The sequence below is a fragment of the Trachurus trachurus genome (genome assembly GCF_905171665.1).
Source record: "Trachurus trachurus genome assembly, chromosome: 5".
NCBI classification, from domain to species: domain Eukaryota; kingdom Metazoa; phylum Chordata; class Actinopteri; order Carangiformes; family Carangidae; genus Trachurus; species Trachurus trachurus.
Genome location: NC_139896.1, coordinates 820915 through 848012, shown reverse-complemented (window position 1 = coordinate 848012; position 27098 = coordinate 820915). Strand labels below are relative to the sequence as shown.

General features: G+C 43.1%; 1 protein-coding gene across 1 annotated transcript in view; it reads left to right on the top strand.

Moving 5' to 3' along the window:
* LOC310985575 (potassium voltage-gated channel subfamily B member 1-like) overlaps positions 1-24333 on the top strand; it is a gene marked incomplete at both ends in the record, with an annotated part of 55331 nt that extends 30998 nt beyond the window's left edge. The window contains 4 exons of the mRNA XM_083971190.1: positions 17753-18607; positions 19664-20230; positions 22512-22827; positions 24095-24333. Coding sequence (XP_083827316.1) covers positions 17753-18607; positions 19664-20230; positions 22512-22827; positions 24095-24333 — 1977 coding nt within the window. The remainder of the gene's footprint in view (positions 1-17752; positions 18608-19663; positions 20231-22511; positions 22828-24094) is intronic.
* Positions 24334-27098: the final 2765 nt, after the last annotated feature.

Here is a 27098-nt window from a genome sequence, read left to right as displayed (position 1 = left end):
AGGTTATAGAGTCCCAAAGAACACGTCCAATATTTAAATCATTAAACAAAGAATGCTGGACAAGCAGCAGGAGGAAGTCGAGCTTTTCCATCATTTTATATTCAAAGTAAAACAAAATAACCGAATACAAGCAAACAAAGTCACAGACTCACTCTCAGTTTTATAACCACCCATCTCTATGTAGTCAATATAACATCCCAACCTACTTTTCCTCGTATGTTTTAGTATAATTTTATCAGTTTTATGTTTGTGCTGTTTATGCACACACTTTTCAGAGTTGTTCTGACATTAATTCTCTTAAAATTCAATTCCCCTTTCAGATTATTTTATTGTTTTATTTTGAGTACTGTAAATCTATCTATCTATCTATCTATCTATCTATCTATCTATCTATCTATCTATCTATCTATCTATCTATCTATCTATCTATCTATCTATCTATCTATCTATCTATCTATCTATCTATCTATCTATCTATCTATCTATCTATCTCATATTAAACCCACCCTGTCTTTCCATGAACATATTTTGCACCTCATCCAGAAGTCGGTTATGTCATGCTGCTTTGTGCAGTCTTGAGTTTAACCAAATCGGTGAATTTCAGAGTGTGTGTCTTTATGAACAATGAGTTTGTTTGCTCAGGACGATGATGATGATGATGGTGATGATGATGATGATGATGATGATGATGATGATGATGATGATGATGATGATGATGATGATGATGGTGATGATGATGATGATGATGATGATGATGATGATGATGATGATGATGCAGTTAATTACAGTAACGAGCAGTTCAAGTCTTCCTGCTCGTTGCCTCGTGGCTGCAGCTTCACGGTCTCTGTAACTGACCCCAGAGCAGCAGCAGCTTGTTAATGTGATTACACATCAGAGCGTCGGTCCGTCGGTCTGAACCTGAAGCCTGAAGCCTGAAGCCTGAAGCGTGGAGCGTGGAGCGTGGAGCTGATCCAGGGTCAGACCTCTCCTCTCCGGTTTCAGCTGCTCTCCCTCTCCACTCGGCGTGATGATGACACTCTACCGTGTCACAGGAAGCCGTGGCGCCGTGGCGACATGGCGCCGTGGCGACATGGCGACATGGCGTGCTGCTGCTGCTGCTGCTGGAGGCCGCCAGGTCACCGGAGACGCCGGCGTGACTGAGCGTTAATTATCTGTCAGCTGACACCAGATCAGCCGAGGCTCCGGCTCACGTCACAACCTCATGAAACCGTACGACCGCGCTGTGCACCTGGTCGCCATGGAGACGGCGTGGCGGCAGAGTAAACAGCAGATGACACACAGAAGCTGTGTTCCAAATCATCCACTCATCCACTCCCTCCCTCTCCCCTACATCATGTATATGATCTAGTGACTACATCATGTAGACGATGTAGGGAACGACGGGAGGAGAATTCAGACGCTACACGGTCATTTTCTGGACGTGGTTGAGTCAGCTGATGCTCCGGCTGTTAGCCTACTGCTGTGACGGAAGCAGACGCGCCGAGAATCATGTAAACAAAGGGGGGCGACCCCCATTCCGAAGGACCGCCATTCCAACTGCCAGTCCGAAAATTCCTTCCGAGGGGCCACTGTTCCGAATGTGTTTTATTTTGAAAATTGACCGGATTTTCTCGTGGTTTGACTTCCTGCCCGGCTTGACACGATTGCGCCGCGGGGACAGCCCCCCCCTCCCCCTCCAAAGTTTCACCCAGGTGCGAGTCTGATGCAGCCGCGGCGCTCCTGCTGAAAAATAAATGTCCTTGCTCTGTGCTTTGGTTGGGTTTAGGCAATGTAGAAAGGAGTTGGTTAAGTTTAGTAAAAAGATCAGGTTGAGGCCAAGAAAGTCTCTGCTTATATGCAGCTCCTCTGGGAGTCGAACCCTGATCTCCCACGCCCGGGGCGGATGCTCTTACCACTGTGCTACGAAAGCATTCGCTGTGATTTGTGTACCCAGTGCCTTAAACCTTTTAATGGCGGACTTTTTTCAGGTTCGGAATGGCACCCCTTTTCCATAAATAATTAAGGGCCGGCATTCCGACACATTAAAGTAAACGTTCGGAATGGCGGCCTTTTGGAATGGCACCCTGGAACCGTAAACAAACCATGGACGTATACAAACCGGACACATAAAAATAAAAATAAAATAATAAAAACCAGACACTTGTGGGAACATTTGAGGATGTGATTCTGTGTGGTTGTGTTTCTCAGACAATAAACTGTTGAAATATCCAAAGTTTGGTTTGGTCGACTACTGTTGTGTGTCCCGACCGTGAGCTGTAACGGCTCTGTGGCTATTAGCTTAGCTCGTTAGCTCATATTTCCTCCATATTCTTCTACAGTTTCTTAATTAGATTGATTTAATGCTGCTTGTTATTGTTGGGATGCTGCTGCCCAACTCCTGCTGCTCAGGCAAACGGAGCCAAGGCAAATACGTCTGAGGAGTTTACTGCTAAATAACCTAAAGAAATTGGAGCTAACATGCAAATTAGCTTCCTCTTCTTCTCTGGCAAAACACGACCGCATTGCATTGTGGGATACGGGAGTAGAAAGTAGTGTACATCGCTTCTTCACTCAATTTTGCGGTGCATTGTGGGTGTTTTGTCGTCCACTACATAGTGGATGAAATTAATCTCGGAGAATTCGAACAACACTAGAAAATGGCGAACACACTATATAGTTAGTGACTACATCCGTGATAGGGGGAGATTTACAACACATCTAGAGATACTGGTCTGTTGAAATGATGATGGAGGAAGTTCGCTGCTGCGACTGGCCTCTGATTGGTCGAGACCAAGTCCCGCCTCCCTGTTGCAGAGTAACCACATACTTCCATCTCCTGGCTGGAAATGCAAACTTTTTATTTAGTTTTTAACATTTCAGTAACTTAACAGACAATCAAGGAAATAAGGGATGAAAACAAAGTCAGTCCATGGTCACAGTTCACAGTTCATCCTTTGTAAATGTTATGTAAGCATGCCAAACCCTATTATGGTATGGTTGCCTAGTGTACGTTGTTCCAGTCTTAAAGTTTTGCAGTGTGTAGCGTCCCGTGTCCTGTCCCACTTCGTACCAAAGAGGAACCGTGTTGGTGTAATGTCCAGCTGAGTTTCCACAACCTCAACAGTTAGATCATGCTTCCAGAGAATGTAGATGCAGGTTTGCAGACTGCGATAAGTAAGGCATGCTGGCTTCTTTTGGCTTCCTTTGGTGGATGACTGTAAAGATATTCTATATATTACTGTATAAGAGCGTGTTCCAAGAAGACGCCTGTTATCCTTCAATCTCATCTTCAGTGAGCTGTGAACTACAATTTAAAACTTTAAAACTTTCTTCTCTGGAGGAAGTTCTGGTGAGCGAGACTATAATGATGGTGCTGATGATGATGATGATGATGATGATGATGATGATGATGATGATGATGATGATGATGATGGTGATGATGATGGTGAAGATGATGAAGATGATGATGATGGGGACCAGTATAATGTTAATGGGCTTTAAAAGCTTTCACTGGAAACATCCTCTTCATCTTCAGCTGGAAGTCCAGCAGCTAATGGGAGTCTTTAATAAACATAAACATCTGCTGCCACTCAGTGACTCTCAGGAAACAACTGTCTCTGTCTGATGACATCACAGTCTGAGCTCATCACCTCCGGACCTGGTCTGGTTCTGGTCTGGTCCTGGTCTGGTCCTGGTCTGGTTCTGGTCTGGTTCTGGTCCACCAGAGGGAAAGTTCACACAGAGACAAAAAGTCATTTTAAATTCATATTTTACAGTGAAGCTCATAAAGTGCTGATGACACATTTTACTGTTCAACACAACTCACTTACTGCTCGTCCTGAATCAAACGTCTCATTTTGACTGAACAGACACAGACACACACAGACACACACTGACACACACAGACACACACTCACCTGACAGCAACACACAGCTGCACAGAAACAGAAAACACACTGATTCATTTGATCAACAGAGAACAGAGGTGGTTGTTGAAAGACGCTTCGCTCCGTCTAATTATAGAACTTTGTTCTGTGTGGAGACGTGTCTCCTCAGCAGGACAGATGTTTGACTGGACAGATGTTTGGACAGATGTTTGGACAGATGTTGGACGTGTTGGTCCGTGGTGAAGCTGATGTCAGTCAGTCTCTGATTGTCTTTGATCTGTTTATAATCTCGGACCAGTCGTTTGTTTCTTTTCCGTATGAAACGAGAGAGAAGCTGTTGTTGTGTTCAGCCACTAACACGTGTTCCAGATGTTGGAGGTGAAGGTCTCATCGTGTCTCGTGTCCTGGTGAAGAGTCCAGATGTTCGGTCGCTGAGGACAGGAGGACAGAACAGCTTCCTCTGTCTCTCTCGTCCTCTCACCTTCCCTCCATCACACGAGCCAAAAATACACTCGTCCTCTAGAAACACCCAGTCTGAACAGCAGGGACTGACTGAGTGCACAACTAAACACACAATACACAACTAAAAACTAACACACAACTACACACACAATACACAACTAAACACACAACACACAACTAAAAACTAACACACAACTTAACACACTGACACACAACTCTTTATAGATTATGAATATTGTGTTTTTATGTTGTAACGTTCCGTTTTTAAAGTCCTGTTTTCCTTCTGGGTCAAATTGATCCAATCTGTTCCCTTCCTCCTTCCTTCCTTCCTTCCTTCCTTCCTTCCTTCCTTCCTTCCTTCCACAATCCTATTCCCCTTCCTTCTTTCCTTCCTCTTTTGATCAAATTGACCTGATTTGTTCCCTTGCTCCATCTTTCCTTCCTTTTTTCCTTCCTTCTTCCCACAATCTTTTTTCCCTCCCTTCTTGTCTTCCTTCATTCCTTCCTTCCTTCCCTTCGTCCTTCCTTCCTCCTTCCTTTTTGACCCAATTGACCCAATCTGTTCCCTCCCTCCATCTATCTTTCCTTCCTTTTTCCCTTCCTTCTTTCCTCCCATCTTTCCCTTTGTCCTTCCTCCCTTCTTTCCTTCCTTCCTTCCTTCTTTCCTTCCTTCCTTTCGTCCTTCCTTCCTAGACCCAGGAGGAAAACAGGAGGGTTAAAGTCCTGCAACGTCTCATGATGTAAACACACACGTATTCAATAGGTCCAGATAGACACACACACACACACACACACACACACACACACACACACACACACACACACACACACACACACACACGCCACCTTCCCAAGGTGAGAGGACGGTGTTCAGTCATCCATCTCCTCGGGGCGGGGACGTGGGACAGAGGAGGTTGTGTGAAGGAGAGGACGAGGACACATCTGTCAGTGTGGGACTTAAAGGGACAGTTCAACATTTAGTCAGACCCTCCTTAGTGTAACATTATGTAACATTACGACACGTGAAGCAAATAACTCTGAACTACTTTCTCTTCTGAAATCCCTCCGCCCAGCAGCAGCAGCCGTGTCTGGAAAGTAAAGAAAAAGAAAAGGAAATACAGTCCGAGTTAAAGGGCCGATACCCGACCGTCGCCCGGCAACAGGAGCCTCGAGCCGCTGCTACGAGATTCAGAGCTGACTACTGTCACTCAGTCAAGTTTCATTCAATATATTCAGAGTTTCATTCAATATATTCAGGGTTTCATTCAATATACTTCAAGGTTCATTCAATATAAAGGTTCATTCAATATATTCAGGGTTTCATTCAATATATTCAGGGTTTCATTCAATATATTCAGGGTTTCATTCAATATATTCAAGGTTCATTCAATATATTCAGGGTTTCATTCAATATATTCAGGGTTTCATTCAATATATTCAAGGTTCATTCAATATATTCAGAGTTTCATTCAATATATTCAGGGTTTCATTCAATATACTTCAAGGTTCATTCAATATAAAGGTTCATTCAATATATTCAGGGTTTCATTCAATATATTCAGGGTTTCATTCAATATATTCAGGGTTTCATTCAATATATTCAAGGTTCATTCAATATATTCAGGGTTTCATTCAATATATTCAGGGTTCATTCAATTAATTTCCCTCTAAAACAACTCTGTGTGGTAACGTTGTGCTATTATCTCATAGCGTGGTGAATGTGCAGCTCACAACTTGTCCACCAGAGCGTTGTGGAGTAGTTGGATTGTGTATTTGATGAGTTTTTGTACCGTTCACCTCCATTGTGTTCACTGAGCAGCTCACGTCTCTGCTCCGCCCATCTCAAAACAACATGCACCGATAATTAAAGGTGATGAACCTACTGCTATGACTATAGGGATTATTATGGTGAGAGGAGGATCAGAATAAATGTTGAGCTGTCCCTTTAAAGCTCGGAGCTCGGCCTCTAGAAGCCTTGTTACTCTAACGAGCTGCTTCCTGTCAAACTGTTTCAAAACCACTGAACTTTATTTCAAACCCTGGTGGAGACACTTTACAAGATCTGTGATGTCACTCATCTTCATGAGGAGGAACAACAACAACAACACGATAAACGCTGTACATCCCATAATGAGATTGAAACACAGATGAAAGTTTTCCCTCCGTCTGTCTTTTTGAACGTTTGTGATTCATCTTCAGTGATGATGATGATGATGAGGAGGAGGAGGAGGAGGAGGAAGGACGTTTACCACAAAGTGCTGGTTAATTGTTCTTTATGAATCCTAAAGCCTGAGAGGAGTGTGTGTGTGTGTGTGTGTGTGTGTGTGTGTGTGTGTGTGTGTGTGTGTGTGTGTGTGTGTGTGTGTGTGTGTGTGTGTGTGTGTGTGTGTGTGTGTGTGTGTGTGTGTGTGTGTGTGTGTGTGTGTGTGTGTGTTTGTGTGTGTTGAAGAGTTCCTGTAAGGAGCTGAGAGTCGTTCTGTCTCTGGAAGTTTCCATGACTGAGACTCTGGGGATGAAGAGCGAGTAGCTGCTGGTCCATTTAGTGGAGAGGAAGAAACACTGTGTTTACTGCAGCGAGTCGTAAAAACACAACAACAACAACACAACAACACACTGTGAAAGTGCACTGTAACGGCCGTCAAACTCGTAACTTCTGGGACGACTTCACAGGTCGGAAAAACACGAGTTACGGGTTGCCTGGAATGCAACATTATTTCCTGTGCATCAGCGCGGGAATGTCGCCAAAGTCACCAAATACAAAAAGAAACAAAAATTGAAAAATACGGCGAGGCGTTAGAGGAGCCGAACGGCTTCATCAGCGTTGTATCATCTCCTCTTGTAGCGGCTTGGCTGAAACTGAGGTTTACAGACACGTAGAAGTTACGCACTATAGCTTTAATAAAGTGACATTTTAACAGCGCTACAGTGACTTTTAGCTGCTTTACTGCTGGCGCTTTTGGTTTCATTTTTTAATTTATTGTTTATTTGATGAGGACAGTGCACATTAAAGCAGAAGTAAGCGATCCGGTGGTTTTGTCTAACTTCCTGTCAGCAGATGGAGTTAGCAGCCCCCGCCCTCGTCCCTACGTCACCACATTCAGGCGCATCCCTTGGCTGCACACACAGAGAGGACCGCCCCTTTATGCCGTTCTCTCTCCTCATTGGATAAAGGTTGTAGGATACAAGGAAAGTTTTCTCCTGGGCTCAGAGCAGAGCAGAGTGACTGACAGACCCGTGTTTCAGACCAAACACTCTATAGAAGTGATTGCTGTCGGAAGATACAACTATTTAAGACTTAGATTAACACAAACATTCACCTTACTTCTGCTTTAATGAACAATTAGTGATGTAAATCTATCTTTGTGAGGACATGTCATTGACATAATGTATTCCCTAGCCCCTTACCCTAACCTTAACCATCCAAAACAAATGCCTAAACTTAACCATTACTCTAAACCTAATATAAACCTAATTATAACCTAAACTTAACCATTACTCTAAACCTAATTATAACCTAAACTTAACCATTACTCTAAACCTAATTTAAACCTAATTATAACCTAAACTTAACCATTACTCTAAATCTAATTATAACCTAAACTTAACCATTACTCTAAACCTAATTATAACCTAAACTTAACCATTACTCTAAACCTAATTTAAACCTAATTATAACCTAAACTTAACCATTACTCTAAACCTAATTTAAACCTAATTATAACCTAAACTTAACCATTACTCTAAACCTAATTTAAACCTAATTATAACCTAAACTTAACCATTACTCTGAACCTAATGTCCACCTAATTATAACCTAAACTTAACCATTACTCTAAACCTAATTTAAACCTAATTATAACCTAAACTTAACCATTACTCTAGACCTAATATAAACCTAATTATAACCTAAACTTAACCATTACTCTAAACCTAATTTAAACCTAATTATAACCTAAACTTAACCATTACTCTAAACCTAATTTAAACCTAATTATAACCTAACGTCTTAACCTTTAAACAGCCCTTGGAAAAAGTGAGGACCGGCCAAAATGTCCTTACTTCCCAAAAATGTCCTCAGTCTGTTGGTTAAAAACTCGTTCTGGTCCTCACAACGTAGCATGTACAAGAACACACACACACACACACACACACACACACACACACACACACACTCTCTGTGCTCTATCAGCTCCATCTCTGTCTCTGTGTGTGTGAACCAGAACGTGGACGGAGGTGAACCAGGTCAAACCTCGACCGTAATCCATCCACTTCACCTATCGGCTCAGGTTCAGCTCCGTCCGCTGGTGTAGAGCCGCTTCTCTGGTCTGGTTCTGTAAATGGTACATTAGAATATTCCTTTGTTTTAATCACCTGAGACGTCTCCACACCCCCTGCTTTCCCTCTAAGGTATCAGATCTCCCTTTGTTTACTACCCATTTGTGTATTTTAATGTCTAGACCTTGTAATTGCAAGTCAAGTAGTTTATTTGTCCCAACTTGGGCAATTTGGTTGCAGTCTAGGTGTTAAAAACATAAAAACATACATTCCAACACATACATACAACACCTCAATAGATATCTAAAAACAAACACAATAATTCAACAAAAGGCAAATTTCAGGTTAAGTGCAACCACATAGACCCCCAACATCAGCATCAACAACATCATCATCGTCGTCAATATCAAACTCATCGTCACCGCATTCCAAGTTCTCATCACATTCCAAGTTTCAGAGACACCCAACCTCTCACTTTGTCATGATATACTCAAACCCTTTTGTATTTTAAATTGCGTTGATTAGACCTCTAATCACACTCCAGGATGTCGGTGCCGATACCTGTGAAAGACAAGAGTGTGAAAAGACATCCTGAGTCGGGGGCTTCGACCCCACAGCAAACTAAAGATGTAAACACACCCGCGGGGTGGGCTTTTCCTCACATATAAATGTTCAGATTTCCTGATGTTCAGGGTCTTTCTTCATTTTGAACCGCTCGCATGTTGACTGACCTTTCCCTGCAAGGAAATAAAATCATGCCGGCCGGCCAAGTCTTTATTTTATTATTCACCAACAGCAAACAGCTAAAAAATTAGCAGGTTTTACCTATTTTCTCACTTCTCCCTCCCTCTCTTTCTTACACACGCACACACACATACACGCACGCACGCACACACACACACACACACACACACACGGCCCAGGTTGTCTGTCATGTTGTAAACCTTGTAATAATACGTTGTTTAGTACAGTTCACATCATTGTTGCTTCGGTTTGAGTGTGGATTAATTGTTGATGGTTTGTTGTGTAATGTGAGCGGTGGTCCAATATCGCCATCCTGTTGATGAGCTGGATTTTAATAACAGCTGATAACTAGGTTGATGGCATGGATTGTGATGAGAAGGTGTTGCACACATTGATAATGTTAATTAAACTGGGGATTTGAATGGATTTCACTCTTGTTGTGGTGGGAAGGAATAAACACATCTGTGTTTGCCGTATATATTAACCATCCTTCGCTTGTTGAGTCGAATCAGAATACAGTATTATTCTAAGTATCCTTACTGGGTTACTGGTATTCCGGGTGGCGGTGGCGTGGGGGGGCCTGAAAAAGTGGTTAGCCCCGGGGCCCATAGTGTCTTAATGCGGGCCTGGGTCCAGTGGTTCTGGTCCAGTGGTTCTGGTCCAGTGGTTCAGGTCCAGTGGTTCTGGTCAGTGTGTCAGGCTCCATTAGTCCTGATCCGGTGAGCGTGGCCCAGTTTCCAGCAGCAGCTGAGTCACTGCTCAGTGTGACGTCCTCTAACTCTCTAACTCTCTAACTCTCTCTGACGACTGTGACGACTGTGACGACTCCTCTGGTGGAAACTCTGAGTCTCCTATTAACGGTTCTGTTGACATTAGTTGTTTAATGAAGTTGTTGCAGTGACGGACTGGCACCAGGAAGAAGAGGCCTTGGCATGAACTGACAGAGAGAAGCCACACATTACACAAACACTTCGATACATATACTATATATTATGGCATGCTATTAATATTTGAATATATGGAATGAAACTCTGAATATATTGAATGAAACTTGACTGACATCAATATTCAGAGTTTCATTCCATATATTCAAGGGTTCATTCAATATATTCAGAGTTTCCTTCAATATATTAAAGGTTCATTCCATATATTCAGAGTTTCCTTCAATATATTCAAGGTTCATTCAATATATTCAGAGTTTCCTTCAATATATTAAAGGTTCATTCCATATATTCAAAGGTTCACTCAATATATTCAAGGTTCATTCAATATATTCAGAGTTTCATTCAGTATATTCAGAGGTTCATTCAATAAATTCAAGGTTCATTCAATATATTCCAGGTTCATTCAATATATTCAGAGTTTCATTCCATATAATCAAATATTAATTCCCTGAACGCCATGCCATAGTATACATATATATATACCTCAAGGAAAAAAGGTTGGGAACCACTGGTTTAATTGACTCAGAGACAAACTTTCAGCTGCTGGAGCTGAAATGCAGCAGAGTCTCTCTCTCTAAAGGCCGCGGCAGCAGCAGAGTCTCTGTCTCTCTAAAGGCCGCGGCGGCAGCAGCAGAGGCAGATTAATTAAAGTTTCCAGCAGCTGACTGTACCGGGGAATAATCCCGGCCCGCTCTGGCCCGGGACACGGCTTCACTGTGACCTTGTGTTGGATTTGACACTGACTCTGGTACAGGAATAATAGGCGTGGTGGCACACACACACACACACACCTGCACAGCCACACCTGTTAATCCAGCAGCGCTGTGAGCAGACCCTATTGTCCTCAGCAGATTAACTCATTAGCAGGCGGCTCAGAGCCTCCGAGGTGTCCGGCTCTGCAGCAGTAAAACAACCAACACGCTGTGATTCTCCTGCTGCCGCGGCTCTGAAGGACTGGAGAGAGCGGCAGCGGTTTAACAATATATGGGTAACACTTTACTTGAATAGGTATTCATAAGATTGACATAACACTGTCATAACCATGACATAACAGCTGTCATAAACATCAATGAATACTTATGACAGCTGTTGTTAAGTGTCATTCAGTAAGTTATGTCACTTTTGATGCAAAGTTGACATTGTTTGAGATGTTTTTGTTCTGACAACTTGACATAAAGACAATTTAAACTGTCATAGCAGACCTCATGGCCAAACTTTAACATTTATGTCAAGTTCTCATAACAAGGAACATCTCAAACAATGTCAACTTTGCATCAAAAGTGACATAACTTACCGAATGACACTTAACCACAGTTGTCATAAGTATTCATTGATGTTTATGACAGCTGTTATGTCAATCTGATGAATACCTATTCAAGTAAAGTGTTACCAATATATCAATACAATCTGAACTCCCTCTCTCTCTCTCTCTCTCTCTCTCTCTCTCTCTCTCTCTCTCTCTCTCTCTCTCTCTCTCTCTCTCTCTCTCTCTCTCTGTAATTCAAACATCAAGACCCAGAGAGACTGGAAAAAAAAAAAAAACCCATCTGCCCCAGAGATCATATTAGCTCTGACCCTGTTTCTTCTGAAATGCTGACATGACATTTCACAAACACTCACAGAGGAAGTTGTGTCACAGCCTGGCTCTTACAGCCATGACAAAGAGGAGAGACCACCGTGGCAACAATTAACAAATGTTTATTTAATGATAATTAATAATACACTGTAACAAAAGACCAGATCATGGGGTGTGAGTGTCAGTAAATACAGGTAATACTCAGAAAATTAGAATATCGTGAAAACGTTCATTCATTTAAGTAATTCAACTTAAAAGGTGAAATGAATATATTATTTAGACTCATAACAGGCATTGCAAGATATTTCAAGCTTTTATTTGTTAGAATTTTGATTATTATGGCTTACAGCTTATGAAAACCCCAAAATCAGAATCTCAAAAAATTTGAATATCGTGAAAAAGTTCAATGTTGTAGCTCAAATTGTCAGCCAATTAATCCAAAACACCTGCAAAGGGTTCCTGAGCCTTTAAAAGCTCTCTGTCTGGTTCAGTACAGTTCGCAATCATGGGGAAGTGAATGAACTTTTTCACGATATTCTAATTTTCTGAGTATTACCTGTAGGTGTGTAGAGCATGTTGTGTGAGTGTGAGACGTATGTGTGTGTGGGGTGTTGTAAGGTGCATAACACAAAGGAGCAACAAAGTAAACTAAGGACACTGCATCGCCGTCACTGGTGCCTGCAGGAGAGGGGAGAAGGAGAGAGAGTGAGAGCAATCAGCAGGCCTGGCTTTATAACCTGGTGACACCGGGCCCAGGTGTCGCCGGCAGGCCTCAATCAGGAGGGCGTGACCAGCGGTATGGCACCAGCCCACCACTGGGGACGCCACAGTTGCCAGAAAAGAAGTGAAATGGGCCGTGAATATGTCATCATCATCACTACGGTCGGGATTTTTCCACCGTTTCTCAAACACACATGACTGAAACAGAAAAAGAGTTTGACACAGAGATGAAGTTCCTCATGGGACTGATGCTGTTACAGCTCTGAACCGGTTCGTCTGCTGCCTCGTTCCCTGTCACCCAGTCCAAACAGGAAAAACTACTTCCTCTAATGTGTTGAGTCATGACAGCAATGACTGTAAAGATATTCTGTTCTAATCTGTTCTATAAACATCAAAATTTTGCAGATTATTCCATGAAGATTAAAAGATGGAGGTGTAAATAATCTGAAGTTTTATCAACTCTGATTTGAGCCAAGTGCTAATAACATTAGTTCAGTTTCAGTTTATTTGTCCTTTCCAGGAAACAAGTTGTGTTCATTGCTACTTTTTGGTTTGTTTGTTTTTCTTGTTATTATTATTTTATGTTTCTTCATCTTTAATTCTCTGAAACAGTGTAGCATTGGAGTTAATGCTTGGTATCTCAGCTAATGTAATTATAACTATAAAAAGGAGCAGGTATCGTAAATTTTCTTCATCCTGCTCCTTTCCATTTATGGTGTTATGTAATGTATGTAAACCATGAATGGAATAAATAGATATGAAAATTAAATTAAATTAAATAAAATCATCATTTTCACATTCTCCTCGTGACCCATTCCTACAACACTAAAAACATGAATACACGGCACAGACCATTGATACAGAACAGAACAGACGCTGTGGGAACACATTTCCACCCACACAGTCATTCAAGTCCATTCATACCCATCGTCACCGTCTCTTTAATCTTTTGTTTAGTTCGGTTATTGCGGTGGGGATGAAGCTTTTACTGAACCTGACCTTTTTCCAGGCGAGCGGCAGTTAGTTTTATTAGTTTTATTAGTTTACTAACACCGGGACTCAGGGACGACAGGAACACGACGGCACTCAGCAGCAGCAGCAGCAGCAGCCGGGGTTTAGAGAGACACAATGTGACAGACGCTCAACAACCTGCGAACATCCAGGGAACGAACCTGCCTGTGCATTGAGGCAAAGGCTCCTTCTAGTCTCAATCTGCTCTGATAAGACAGGTTAAGGTTAGGGTTAGGCTGTGGCTTCCAGAATTATATTAAAAAGCGACTGTGGAAGAAAATATTCATTTGGTGTAGTGGAGAGATCAAAACCCTACATCTAAGAGTGTCTCTGACTCCACACCCCACTGGTTTACCACATTGTCCCTTAAACAATGTCTTTCACTTTCTTTTCCTCTACCTCTTGATAATTCAGTTGTATGTTTCATGTTGATTCAGTCCTGTATGGCTACCAGAACCTTGAGATGCAAATGTCTTTGTTACCCATGTGACCCCCTCTCTTCCTTCAACTGTATATCTGTTCCCTTGCCCTTCATTCTGGGTCAAACAAATGGTGCAATGCAAAGACGAGATGTAGTTTGTCTCTGTTTATATGAGTGGTTTGTTTACTATTGTCACGTCCACCCCTCCCACACACCAATCAGAATGGTCATAGCTAGCACACAGCCAATCAGAGTATCCGACAGCTCTAATCCTCGAATCGGGCCCAACGGCGCCCAACAGCTTCCGCGCATTCCCAATGGAGCCGGTGTGTTCCAGACTTTACAGTTCAGTTGCTCTTCACTAACTAACTTCTGTAATCTAGTCGTTGATGTCTAAAAGGTCTTCAAACATCAGGCAGGCTGATACTGTTTGAACAGACCATCTCGTATTTTCACACATATCTTTGCAGCTTTGTGTGTAATTTCTGTGAGTCTGTTCCTGTTGAAGAAGCAACGTTAGTGTTGTGTGTGTTTGTGTTAGACTTGTAGTTCTTCAGACACTTTTTTGTGGTCTCGGTCTTGTCTCGGTCTCGGATCTCTCGGTCTCGCAATGTCCCGGACTGGCAGAACGGTCTCGAAGGGATTTGTAGCCAACAATATCCAGGCAGGCATGTTTTTTTTCTTTGGATTTCATTACCCCCTTCAAGTGGAACCAAAAATGCATTTTGTGACACAGACGCGTTGGCACTCGTCCTCTCACGTTCTACAACTCATGCGGAATAGCAAAATATGGTGTAACTAGTTTTTTTTGGTCTCGTTCTCGGTCTCGAGCTCAACTGGTCTTAGTCTTGGTCTTGATACTCTCTGGTCTTGGTAGTGTTTTGGTCTCGGTTCAGGCAGTGGTGGACAGTAATGGAGTAAATTTACTTGAGTACTGTACTTAACTAGTAGTAGTAGTAGTAGTATGTTTATTTCGGTCTCATAAAAACAAATACAGTAGACAAATATAAAAGGTATAAATACAAAACAAAATAAATCAGAACAAAAACACAACAAGCAAATCAATTTACTTTGACCGAAAAGGTGTAGGCTGAAGCATCAGCTTATTTTGCCTACCCTTCTTAAATTAACATTTTTCGTTCACTCAATTTAAAACATTTTTTACAGAGCAACAACAACAACAACAACAAAAAAACAAAACAAAAAACGCATATTCTACATACAGCAGTTTATAAGCACACTGGTATTTATAAATCAGTTTTATATTTATTAATAATATTATTTTTAAAGAACTTTTTGAATCTATTAAGTGTGTTACACAGTTTGATTTCTAATTCTAGATTATTCCATTGATTGACTCCTGTAATTGATATACATCTTTGTTTCACATTTGTTCGTACTTTTGCTTTTGTATACACATGAGTCCCTCTTAGTTCATATCTACTGGTTCGGGTCTGAAACATCCTCTGGACACCATCTGGTAGCATATTATTATTTACTTTATACATAATTTGAGCATAATTTGAACTACATATCCAGAGGATTTGTACTTTACTTGAGTATTAGATTTCTTTGGTACTTATTACTCTTACTTGAATACATTTCCAAAACAAATATTTTTACTTTTACTGGAGTTAATTAGTAGTACGGCTGAAAAGTACTGGTTACTTTCAGGTCTTTTTCTAAAATCCTATTGGACACAAGCTGTGTTTGTCAGAGAAGGAAACCCTAACCCCTAAAAGCAGCACATCAGTGCAGCTGAAAAAGAGTTTGACACGGAGATGAAGTTCCTCATGGGACTGATGCTGTTACAGCTCTGAACCGGTTTGTCTGCTGCCTCGTTCCCTCTCACCCGGTCCAAACAGGAAAAACTACTTCCTCTAATGTGTTGAGTCATGACAGCAATGACTGTAAAGATATTCTGTTCTAATCTGTTCTAAACATCAACGTTTTGCAGATTATTCCATGAAGATTAAAAAGTGAAGGTGTAAATAATCTGAAGTTTTATCAACTCTGATTTGCTAACATTAGTTCAGTTTCAGTTTATGTTCATTGCTACTTTTTTGTTATTTGTTATTATTTTATGTTTCTTCATCTTTAATTCTCTGAAACAGTGTAGCACTGGTGTTACAGTACAGTAATACTTGGTATCTGAGCTAATGTAATTATAACTATAGAAAGGAGCAGGTACCATACGTTTTTCTTCATACTGCTCCTTTCCATTTATGGTGTTATGTATGTAATTATGTAATGTATGTAAACAATGAATGGAATAAATAGATATGAAAATGAAATTAAATAAAATCGTCATTTTCACATTCCTGACATTCCTCGTGACCCATTCCTACAACACTAAAAACATGAATACACGGCACAGACCATTGATACAGAACAGAACAGACGCTGTGGGAACACATTTCCACCCACACAGTCACTCAAGTCCATTCATACCCATCATCACCGTCTCTTTAATCTTTTGTTTAGTTCGGTTATTGCGGTGGGGATGAAGCTTTTACTGAACCTGACCTTTTTCCAGGCGAGCGGCAGTTAGTTTTATTAGTTTTATTAGTTTACTAACACCGGGACTCAGGGACGACAGGAACACGACGGCACTCAGCAGCAGCAGCAGCAGCCGGGGTTTAGAGAGACACAATGTGACAGACGCTCAACAACCTGGGAACAAACCTGCCTATGCATTGAGGCAAAGGCTCCTTCTAGTCTCAATCTGGTCTGATAAAACAGGTTAAGGTTAGGGTTAGGCTGTGGCTTCCAGAATTATATTAAAAAGCGACTGTGGAAAAAAATATTCATTTGGTGTAGTGGAGAGATCAAAACCCTACATCTAAGAGTGTTTCTGACTCCACACCCTGGTTTACCACATTGTCCCTTAAACAATGTCTTTCACTTTTATTACAGTTCTACATTCTCGTCTAGGTCTTTGTTTCTCTGATACCTTTTCTTTTCCTCTACCTCTTGATAATTCAGTTGTATGGCTCATGTTGATTCAGTCCTGTCTGGTCACCAGAACCTTGAGATGCAAATGTCTTTGTTTCCCATGTGACCCCCCTCTTTCTTCAACTGTATATCTGTTCCCTTGCTCTTCATTCTGGGTCAGTCTGTTGTTGCAGACCGGCTCTGTGTCAGTAGGCACACCGTATTAAACTCACCACACCACAGTAAACCTTGGATCCTGGACTTGTGATTTTTCTACAACAAATGGTGCGATGCAAAGACCAAATGTAGTTTGTCTCTGTTTATATGAGTGGTTTGTTTACTATTGTCACGTCCACCCCTCCCACACACCAATCAGAATGGTCATAGCTAGCACACAGCCAATCAGAGTATCCAACGGCTCCTACAATATCCAGGCAGGCATGTTTTTTTTTTTTTAAGGGGATTTCATTATTTCTACGCCCCCTTCAAGTGGAACCAAAAATGCATTTTGTGACACAGACGCGTTGGCACTCGTCCTCTCTCGCCAAATATGGTGTAACTAGTTGGGTTTTTTTGGTCTCTTTCTCTGTCTCGGTCTTGAGCTTGGTCTTAGTCTTGGTCTTGATACTCTCTGGTCTTGGTCTTGGTCTTGTCTTGGTCTTGGTCTTGATACTCTCTGGTCTTGGTAGTGTCTTGGTCTCGGTTCAGGCGGTCTTGACTATAAGTCTAGTTTGTGTGTGTTATATACTTTGTGTCCCGCTGTGTGTGTGTGTTGCAGATCCTGGCCATCATCTCCATCCTCTTCATCGTGCTGTCCACCATCGCCTTGTCTCTGAACACGCTGCCGGACCTGCAGGACACGGACGAGTTCGGCCAGGCCACCGACAACCCCCAGCTGGCCCACGTGGAGGCCGTGTGCATCGCCTGGTTCACCATGGAGTACCTCCTCCGCTTCCTGTCCTCGCCCAACAAGTGGAAGTTCTTCAAAGGCCCTCTGAACGTCATCGACCTGCTGGCCATCCTGCCCTACTACGTCACCATCTTCCTGACCGAGTCCAACAAGAGCGTGCTGCAGTTCCAGAACGTGCGCCGCGTGGTGCAGATCTTCCGGATCATGCGGATCCTTCGCATCCTGAAGCTGGCGCGTCACTCCACCGGTCTCCAGTCTCTGGGCTTCACGCTGAAGCGCAGCTACAACGAGCTGGGCCTGCTCATCCTCTTCCTCGCCATGGGCATCATGATCTTCTCCAGCCTGGTGTTCTTCGCCGAGAAGGACGAGGAAGACACCAAGTTCAAGAGCATCCCGGCCTCCTTCTGGTGGGCCACCATCACCATGACGACCGTCGGCTACGGGGACATCTACCCCAAAACGCTGCTGGGGAAGATCGTGGGCGGGCTGTGCTGCATCGCCGGCGTGCTGGTGATCGCGCTGCCCATCCCCATCATCGTCAACAACTTCTCTGAGTTCTACAAGGAGCAGAAGCGGCAGGAGAAGGCCATCAAGCGCCGCGAGGCGTTGGAGCGCGCCAAGAGGAACGGCAGCATCGTCTCCATGAACATGAAGGACTCGTTCGGCCGCAGCATGGAGCTCATGGACGTCATGGTGGACATGGCTGGCGAGAAGAAGGAGAAGGTGTGTAACGCTTGTGGGTCGGGATGTCACGGTTATAGATTTTCTTCTGTACGATTATTGTCAGAGAAATAATCACGGTATTTTTGTTTTATTCTATCAACTACCGACAACATTTCTCCCAAAATTGAAATAAAAATATTGTCATTTAGAGCTTTTATTGGCCGAAAATGACTAAACTAGTCTAAATAAACAAAAATATCAAGTCTTTTCAGACCTTGAATAATAATAATAATAATAATAATAATAATAATAATAATAATAATAATAATAATAATAATAATAATAATAATAATAATAATAATATTGCAAAGAAAACATGTTCATATTTATTCCTAAACAACACAGCAAGAATATTTTAACTCAGGAAGAGTTTATAAATCAGTTTTTGTGGGATAATGTCAATGTTTAATCCAGCAGTGGTTTTTATAATCTTCTTATAAAACCAGATGTGGTTCAGGTGATGACCTCATCAGTGTCTGATTAAAGGGACAACGAGGAGTTTCTATTTGGTTATAAAAAAGTCTCATATTAATGTGGATGAATCTACGCTACCCACACTTGTTAATGGCTCCATTTTAGATAAATATATCGTTTTGTCTCTATCGTTATTTTGTTATTTTAATTAATGGTGGAAATGCTGGGCGAGCCGACCAGCGTTTCCTTACTTTCCGTTTCCCGGATGCTGCTTGGCGAGTCATGAGAATAACGCCGCCGAATCGCCGTTTATGGTCGGAACTAAGACGGTATGTGATCGTCTTCCAACCTCTGACTTTAATTCTTGATGAATTAAAACATTCTTGGCAAAATGTCCATCTTGCGCCGGTCCAAGAATTTCACCGTGCGCGCGTAGCCTCATGGGAAATGTATTATGAAAACACTTCGCTTTCCAAAACTCCTCGTTGTCCCTTTAAGTAGAATGAGTTCTGTTTAAAAAAGAAAAGAAAAGAATGACTGTCACACATGTAGAGATGCTTTTAAGAACATTTGTGAAAGTGGTCTCTTGTTTTTTTCCAGAGCTGTAATAAATAATAGCAGTGTATTTTGACTCTGTTCCAGGTGCACGACAACCACGTGTCTCCGTGTCTTCTGCCCAGAGGGACGCCCAACCTGCGGCCGCGGCCGAGTCCCGGCAGCCCGGCGAGGACGCTCGAGTCGGGCGACCAGGACACGGCGAGGCCGCGCAGCAGCCCGCAGCACCTCAGCGCGCAGAGACTCGAGGAGATGTACAACAAGATGGCATCGCAGACGCAGTCGCAGTCGCACACCGCCGACCGCAACGGCACGGACAAGGTAGCGCCGCCGCAGCCCCGAGGGGCGGGGCCGAGGGCGGAGTTCGAGATGGGGAACGTCGTCGTCGTGTCCTCGTCCGGTGGCGCCGCCGAGACCGTGACGGACATGAGGAGCATGTCCAGCGTCGACAGCTTCCTCAGCTGCGCCGCCGACTTCCCCGACGGCGCCCGCTTCACCCACAGCCCCCCCACCGCCAACGTGACGGGCAGAGTGAGCACCAACCCCAGTCTGGCGCCGACGCTGGAGAACGAGCACGAAGGATCGCAGGACGCCAACGCCGCCGGCCCCCGCTTCGGCGCCCACAACAACCCACTCAGGAGCCGCTCGCTCAAGGTCAACTTCTGATTTTTTGTCTGTAAAAGAGAGTAAGGACAGCATTGGTCCAATGGAAGCGCCTCCTGGTGGAGGAATATGGGTTTTGCAAAAGCGCCCAAGAACTGACATCTCTGCATTGTTGGTGAATGAGCAAGTGTGGTGTTTTCAATAATTTAAGGACATTTATAGATCACCCACGTTAATAGCATCATTGAGGATCCTTTACAGATAAACATTAACACATAGGAGAGTAAAAAAAACTAAACAAAAACAGTTGTCTACATTAAAGCAATACTTACCTTTCTGGAACTTTTGCACATTAATACACACTACTTAATATGTAATCACTTTGTGCACCCCTCTCCTCCTCTCCCCCCTCCCGACCAGGAAGAACGCTTATTGACAGAGCAGAGTAGCAGGACACAGAGAGCAGAGGAGACTAGAGTCACAACACACAAGAAAGAAGGTTTTTGGAAATAAATAGTTTTTTAAAAGACCAATAACTGCAGCCGCAGCTGGTCGTGGAGTTTCATGTCTGATATTGTAACGTTGATAGTGAGCAGCCCCGAGTGATACGTAAACACAGGAAGTCACAGCATCCAGTGCTAACGGCTAGGGGGCTAGGCTACTGTTAGCTCTGTGAGTTCTCAGCGGTCCGGACCCGGTTGAACTCCGGACCGGCGCGGCTCGACTCGGCTCGGTCCGGATTTATTTTCGGCCTGAACCAGCGCATCAGGTGGCGCTGGTCCGGCCGCCAGCCTGGCTCGTTGAGAACTGTAATCTGTAACAATCACTTCCCTGCGTCTCCAGTAGCAGTAGGCTAACAACAGTTTATTATAAAACTCATCAGTCATCATCACTGAGTCCGTTTATATGGTTTAAAACTACGGTGTTGTGTTTGTTTGTGTTCTTCCCGTTTCACTCGCGTTCCTGTTCTGTTTACCGTTGCCATGCCAACGCATGCAGCAGGGAGGGAGGGGGCTCGTGGAGCTGCGCAGGAGGGAGAGGTGGGTGGGACTTGTGAGGGAGGTGGAGCTGTTGATTTTCAAATGTTTGTGCTGTGCTGAGTGAAATGCCAGATCGGTAAGTATTGCTTTAATGTTTCAATCTACATTTTGTAATAAACAAATTATAAGTATAATTTGATATGACCAAGACACCTAAAAACAAAAACACGGCCGTTTTCATCAATTTACCAGCAAGTGGGCAACACACATACATTGGAGTGAATGAGTTTTCTGGGCGCTTTTGCAATACCCATATCCTGCCACTAGGGGCGCAAAACCCTTAAACCCTTCAACCCTTAAACCCTTACCACGGGAGTCAATGGTGGTGTCCTTACTCTCTTTTCCAGTGCTCTAGGTATTGCCAAGGACCTCACGATACGATACGCATCACGATACTTGAGTCACGATACGATATGATATTGCGATTTTCCAAATTTTGCGATATATTGCGATATTCTACATAGTTCACTGAAAAATGTAAAAGGCATTATGCATCTTAAAATCCGAGTTGTATGTACATTAGGGGTGGGCAAAAATATCGATACGGCAATATATCGCGATATTTTGTATCGCGATACGATATCGATATTCAAAATTTGAATGTCGATATATCGATTTTTTTCAAATAATAAATCATGTTTCAGACGTAAATCCAGTACAACTTCTGCACCTCTGCTCCGCGAGGTGTCACTGTACTGCTACCTCAGACAGTGTGTTGTTCATGCAAACATGTTGTTGTAACTTGCGCTTGTATAGTTGAATGCCATAGTCCATGCCAGTTGAAAATGGCATGGATAATTTGAATTACATTGTTTTGACTCAGTTTGTCCCATGAATTATCACTATCATCTGATGTACATACAACTCGGATTTTAAGATGCATAATGCCCTTTATATTTTTCAGTGAACTATGTAGAATATTGCAATATATATCGTAAAATTTGGATATCGCAATATCATATCGTATCGTGATGCGTATCGTATCGTGAGGTCCTTGGCAATGCCCACCCCTAATTGCCAAGGACCTCACGATACGATACGCATCACCTTCCTTCCTTCCTTCCTTCCTTCCTTCCTTCCTTCCTTCCTTCCTTCCTTCCTTCCTTTTTGACCCAATTGACCCAATAGGCTTTATGCACAGCTCCACTACTTCCTGAGTTAAACCAGCTCCTTTATTTCCTGTCTTACATTATTGGACCAACTGATTAATCCAGGTGTGTCTGACCATTGTTGTGAGGTCAGACAGTGTGCGGTGGTTTCCATCTTATTGCAATTATCTTTTTTTTTTCAAGGTCAACTTCAAGGACGACGGCGAGGACCCGGACCCAGACCCAGACCTGGACCCGGGGGCCGCCGGAGTTCCGTCAGACGGATCGTCGGCGCTCCAGAGCCCCGAGGCGTCGGCGCTCCAGAGCCCCGAGGCATCGGCGCTCCAGAGCCCAGAGGCGTCGGTGTACACGACGGCGAGCAGCAGAACGCCGCCGCCGCTTCCCGTCGCCGCCAAGAGCCCCGACACTTTACTGAGCAACTTCACCTTCCACGACGCGTCCGTCAGCACGTTCATCGACGCCGACACCGACGAGGAGGAGCAGCAGCTGGACGCCACAGGTGGAGCCGCGTTGTAATCTAATACTGCATTGTAATCTATTACTGCATTGTAATCTATTACTGCGTTGTGTAGCAGCGTTGTAATCTATTACTGCGTTGTGTAGTTCAACCCTCCTGTTGTCCAATCCTTCCTTTCTCCCTTCAGTCTTTCCACAATCCTTTTTCCCTTCCTTACCTTCGTCCTTACTGCTTCTTCCTTCCTCTTTTGATCCAATTGACCTATGGCTAAGCCACGCCCCCAAACGCCATGAGCCAATCACAGTGCGCATAGCTAGCCCATACACTCGGACATTCTCTGCTTCCACGTCCATTGAAATGCATTGCAGTTAGTCAGTTTTCATTCGTTTTTATATGTTTTTTCTTGACATTTTAAGTTTAAAATGGTCAAACGGTGTGCATGGGGTACATGCAACTCTGACACTAGGTATCCTGAGAGGCCACGGGGGGGATTTTCTTTTTACCTTTTCCCAGCCACATCTCAACCAAGAGAAGTGTCTGCTCTGGATAAAGTTATGCAGTAGACCACAACACCAACTAAACGTGGATAAACTTAACAAGGACGTCTACATCTGTTCTAAGTTAAGTCAACAACGTATTTGAGGCAACATATTGTCAGAGATGTTTAGATGTTAGCCAGCATCACAACTAAGCATAAAGTCCGCTAGCTTAATGCTAACGTATAATGTAAAACTCCATAGACAGGCTAACAGAAGTTAGCCCGTCGCTATCGGCGTTTCGCGGCAACTGACAGCCATAGCAGTAAAGCTAAGTGAAGTTTTGGTGACTTGGAGATGATATTTAATCTTTCTGTCTCCAAAAATCATCAATTGCCTCCTGTGAAATGTCTCTACGGTGACACTGTTTGTCCCAGTGAGTGGAGGGGGCGGGGCTTAGCCAGAGGTCAGTTGACCTGGTCTGTTCCCTCCCTCCATCTTTCTTTCCTTCCTTTTTCCCTTCCTTCTTTCCCTTTGTCCTTACTTCTTCCTTCCCTTTTGACCTAATCTGTTCCCTTCCTCCATCTTTCCTTTTTCCCTTCCTTCTTTCTCTTCTTCCTTCTATATCCTTCTTTCTTCTTCCTCCCTTGAACAAATCTGTTCCCTCCCTCCATCTTTCTTTCCTTCCTTTTTCCCTTCCTTCTTTCCACAATCCTTTTTCCTCCCTTAGGACAACAGGAAGGTTAATCACCATCGGACAAACAGGTTTCCATGTTGTGTGATGAGTTTTTATGGAAAGTGGAATCACACTGCTTCTTAACTCTGTTACACAGGTGTCGTCGCTGCCGCCCAGAGGCTGCTGCTGCAGAGCGACGGTCCCAGGTTCGATCCCCGGTTCGACCGCCAGCAGCAGGACGCCAACCACACGGAGGCGTCGTCGCCGCCGCTGCAGAGGAAGTTGGGAAACAGCACGATGATGCTCCCGTCGCCGCCGCCGCTGGACGCGCAGGAAAACCACGTGACGCCGGAGCTGCAGCCGCTTCAGGGAGAACACAGCCACTCCAACGCTTAGCGCCACGGCAACGGGAAACCAGAGCAAACCGGCCGGAGTTCGGGAGAGACGTAGCGACACACAGGGAACTTCCCAGGAAGATGAAACTGTTCACATCTAGTTCCCGTCAGGATCAAGTCAGCTTTTGTGGAGCGTTGGGAACGACGTGTGAGTCCTCTGCTCTACCAGCGTCTTCTGACTCGTTAAGGACTCGGCAGAGACACGAGAGACGACGAACGAACGCCCGACCGGTCGTTTTTACTATTTCTACATTTAGTTTTTTCCCAGATTGTGATTGAAAAAAAAAAGTTACAAGAGCACAGAAAAAATATTATTTAAAAAATCATTTTTATAATCAAATAAAAAGCTATTTTTCTGACGTCCCGGGATGAAGCCACGGAAGAAGCCGTCCGACCAGTAGCAAAGCACAGCGGGCATTCAAACAGCGGAGAGGAGGGAACATGCATTTTTCTTAAGGTTTGATTATACAGTGTATAATTACGCTTATTTAATAATAATAATAATAATAATAATAATTAACAAGTTTGCTTCCTTTAACTTCCTTCCTCAAAACTGGCCTTAGTTCATGTCGTTTGTGTCTCTCGTCTTCAACGTGAACTCCCGGAGAATCGAGTCTTTTTTACTGCACAGAAGCGTTCGGACGGAGAGAGAGAGAGAGAGAGCACCTTAACCTGATCTTTATTTTATCATGAACACAGGAAGAAAAAAAATCTGTTTATTCTTGTTTGTTTTCTTGTTTTTGTTTGTTTCTGTTTGTTTGTGATTCGTCCAATCAGAGTTCTTCTTTTGTTTTCTTTTTTTTGTTCTGGAGAAAATCAAAAAGTCTTTTTGTTTCCAAACCTTCTGAGTTGTAGCTGAAGAATCAAACTTCATGTAAAACGACAGACTATTGTGTGAGAGTGTGAATATTGTACATGTTAAACTACAAAGGTAGAATATTACAAAGATACACGTTTATTGTACAAGGTAAAGAATCTAAATCGTTTATATTTTTAAGATATTTTCTAAAAGATGGACTTACTTAGACTAAATATATTATATTGTGCTAATCTCGTAGATTTTTGTGCTGCGTTATTTTGATGGAGTTGCGTTTCTTAGACAATAATCTGTTTGCTACTGTAAAAACCGTCTGTGAAGAACCAAAGACTTGTTCTTTCTGCCGACTCGTGCAGACGGTCGTCATGTCAACGTGAAGCATTCCTCCTCCTCCTCCTCCTCCTCCTCGGAGCACGACGACGGGACGGATTCAGGGAGCCGTCGTCGCTCATCATCATCCGGTCCAAACGAAGCACAGATGAAAAACCAGGACAATGAAAAAAAAAAGGGAACACAGCACTTTATTTATGTTTTCATCCATTTCCAAAGCTAATTTGATTATTCACACTCTGCGGTTCTTGGCGAGAGGTTTCGCTTCCAGAAATCCAACGACATTAAGCTCGTCTGAGTGGACGTGACATCTCAAAGCAACATGAAGCACCTCTCCTCTCCTCACCGGGGTGTGGATCATCTGGTGCTCTCATTGCTCTGTGCTTTCCATTCATCATGCATCAAGCATGACGAAACGATGATATTATTATTACCTTTATGACATATTATGCAAGCATGCTGCCGGGCATCTATTTTTAGTAGCGAAGCGTCGAGCTTTAAAAACACAGTGAACATTTACTCTGGTTGTTTGTCTGCAGCCGTTAGTCGTCGTTAGATGTTTCTGTGCCTTTTGCTTTAAAACAGAACGGAGCCTCGACGTCACAACACGAACACGTCACAACACGTGCACCTGAACGCACCACACACACTACGTCTACGCACATGATGACAAAACAAACAGGTGATAACCAGCCACTGTTTCCATGGTGAGGGCTGGGATGGCTGGATGGAGGTTGAGTTTACAGAGACAACACGGACCTCAACTCACCTGCATCACAGGCTCATGAATGAAAAGGAAATGTAAATATTTGCTTTGCAAGTCGATTTGTAGGCTACCACTAAATGTTCTCTCTGCGCTCCTAATATTTTAAAGGGATACTTCATCCAAAATCGATATTTTTTTAACTTTCAGAGTCATCAAAACTCGTTAGGAGTTCCAGGGGGGGTCCGGCTGGCGACAGGTTTTCATATAATGGCGGCGGATAGAGTTCACTTTTGATTGGTCCAAAACACACACTATGAAACATCCAGATACCTCCATACACACTTAAAACGGTTGGGTTAAAAAATAACCCAATCTTAACCCAACTGCTGGTTCAAATATGGTTGGGTTATTCTTTTTGACCCAACTCTTGGGTTGAATATTCAACCCAAGAGTTGGGTTATGCTAACTACAACGTTGGGTTATTTTTAACCCAACGAATGGGTTACTCACTGAAAAATAACCCAACTACTTGAACAACCCAGGAATTGGGTTCAATTAATAGCCCTATAACCCTGAAAATGGGTTACAGAGATAATCCAACATTTTTTAGTGTGTAGGCTACTGCTTGTCCTACTGACCCAAGTGTCCTGAAGCCGCCACATGGAAAAGTTGTTCTTTTTTTTGATGGTTTTGATGTGTGTTGATGTGTGTTGATGTTTGTTGAAATAAGTAGAAAAATCTGATAGTGGAGCAAGTTTTTCTTTCTTATTACAAACACAAAAAACTTGCTTTCACTGGCAGATTTTTCTACTTATTTCAAGTGAAAATTAGTTTGAAACAAGTGAAAATGATCTAAAAACAAGTTCATCTTTAGGTGATGAGTCTTATTTAAAGTGTAAAGAGATTAGTTTTG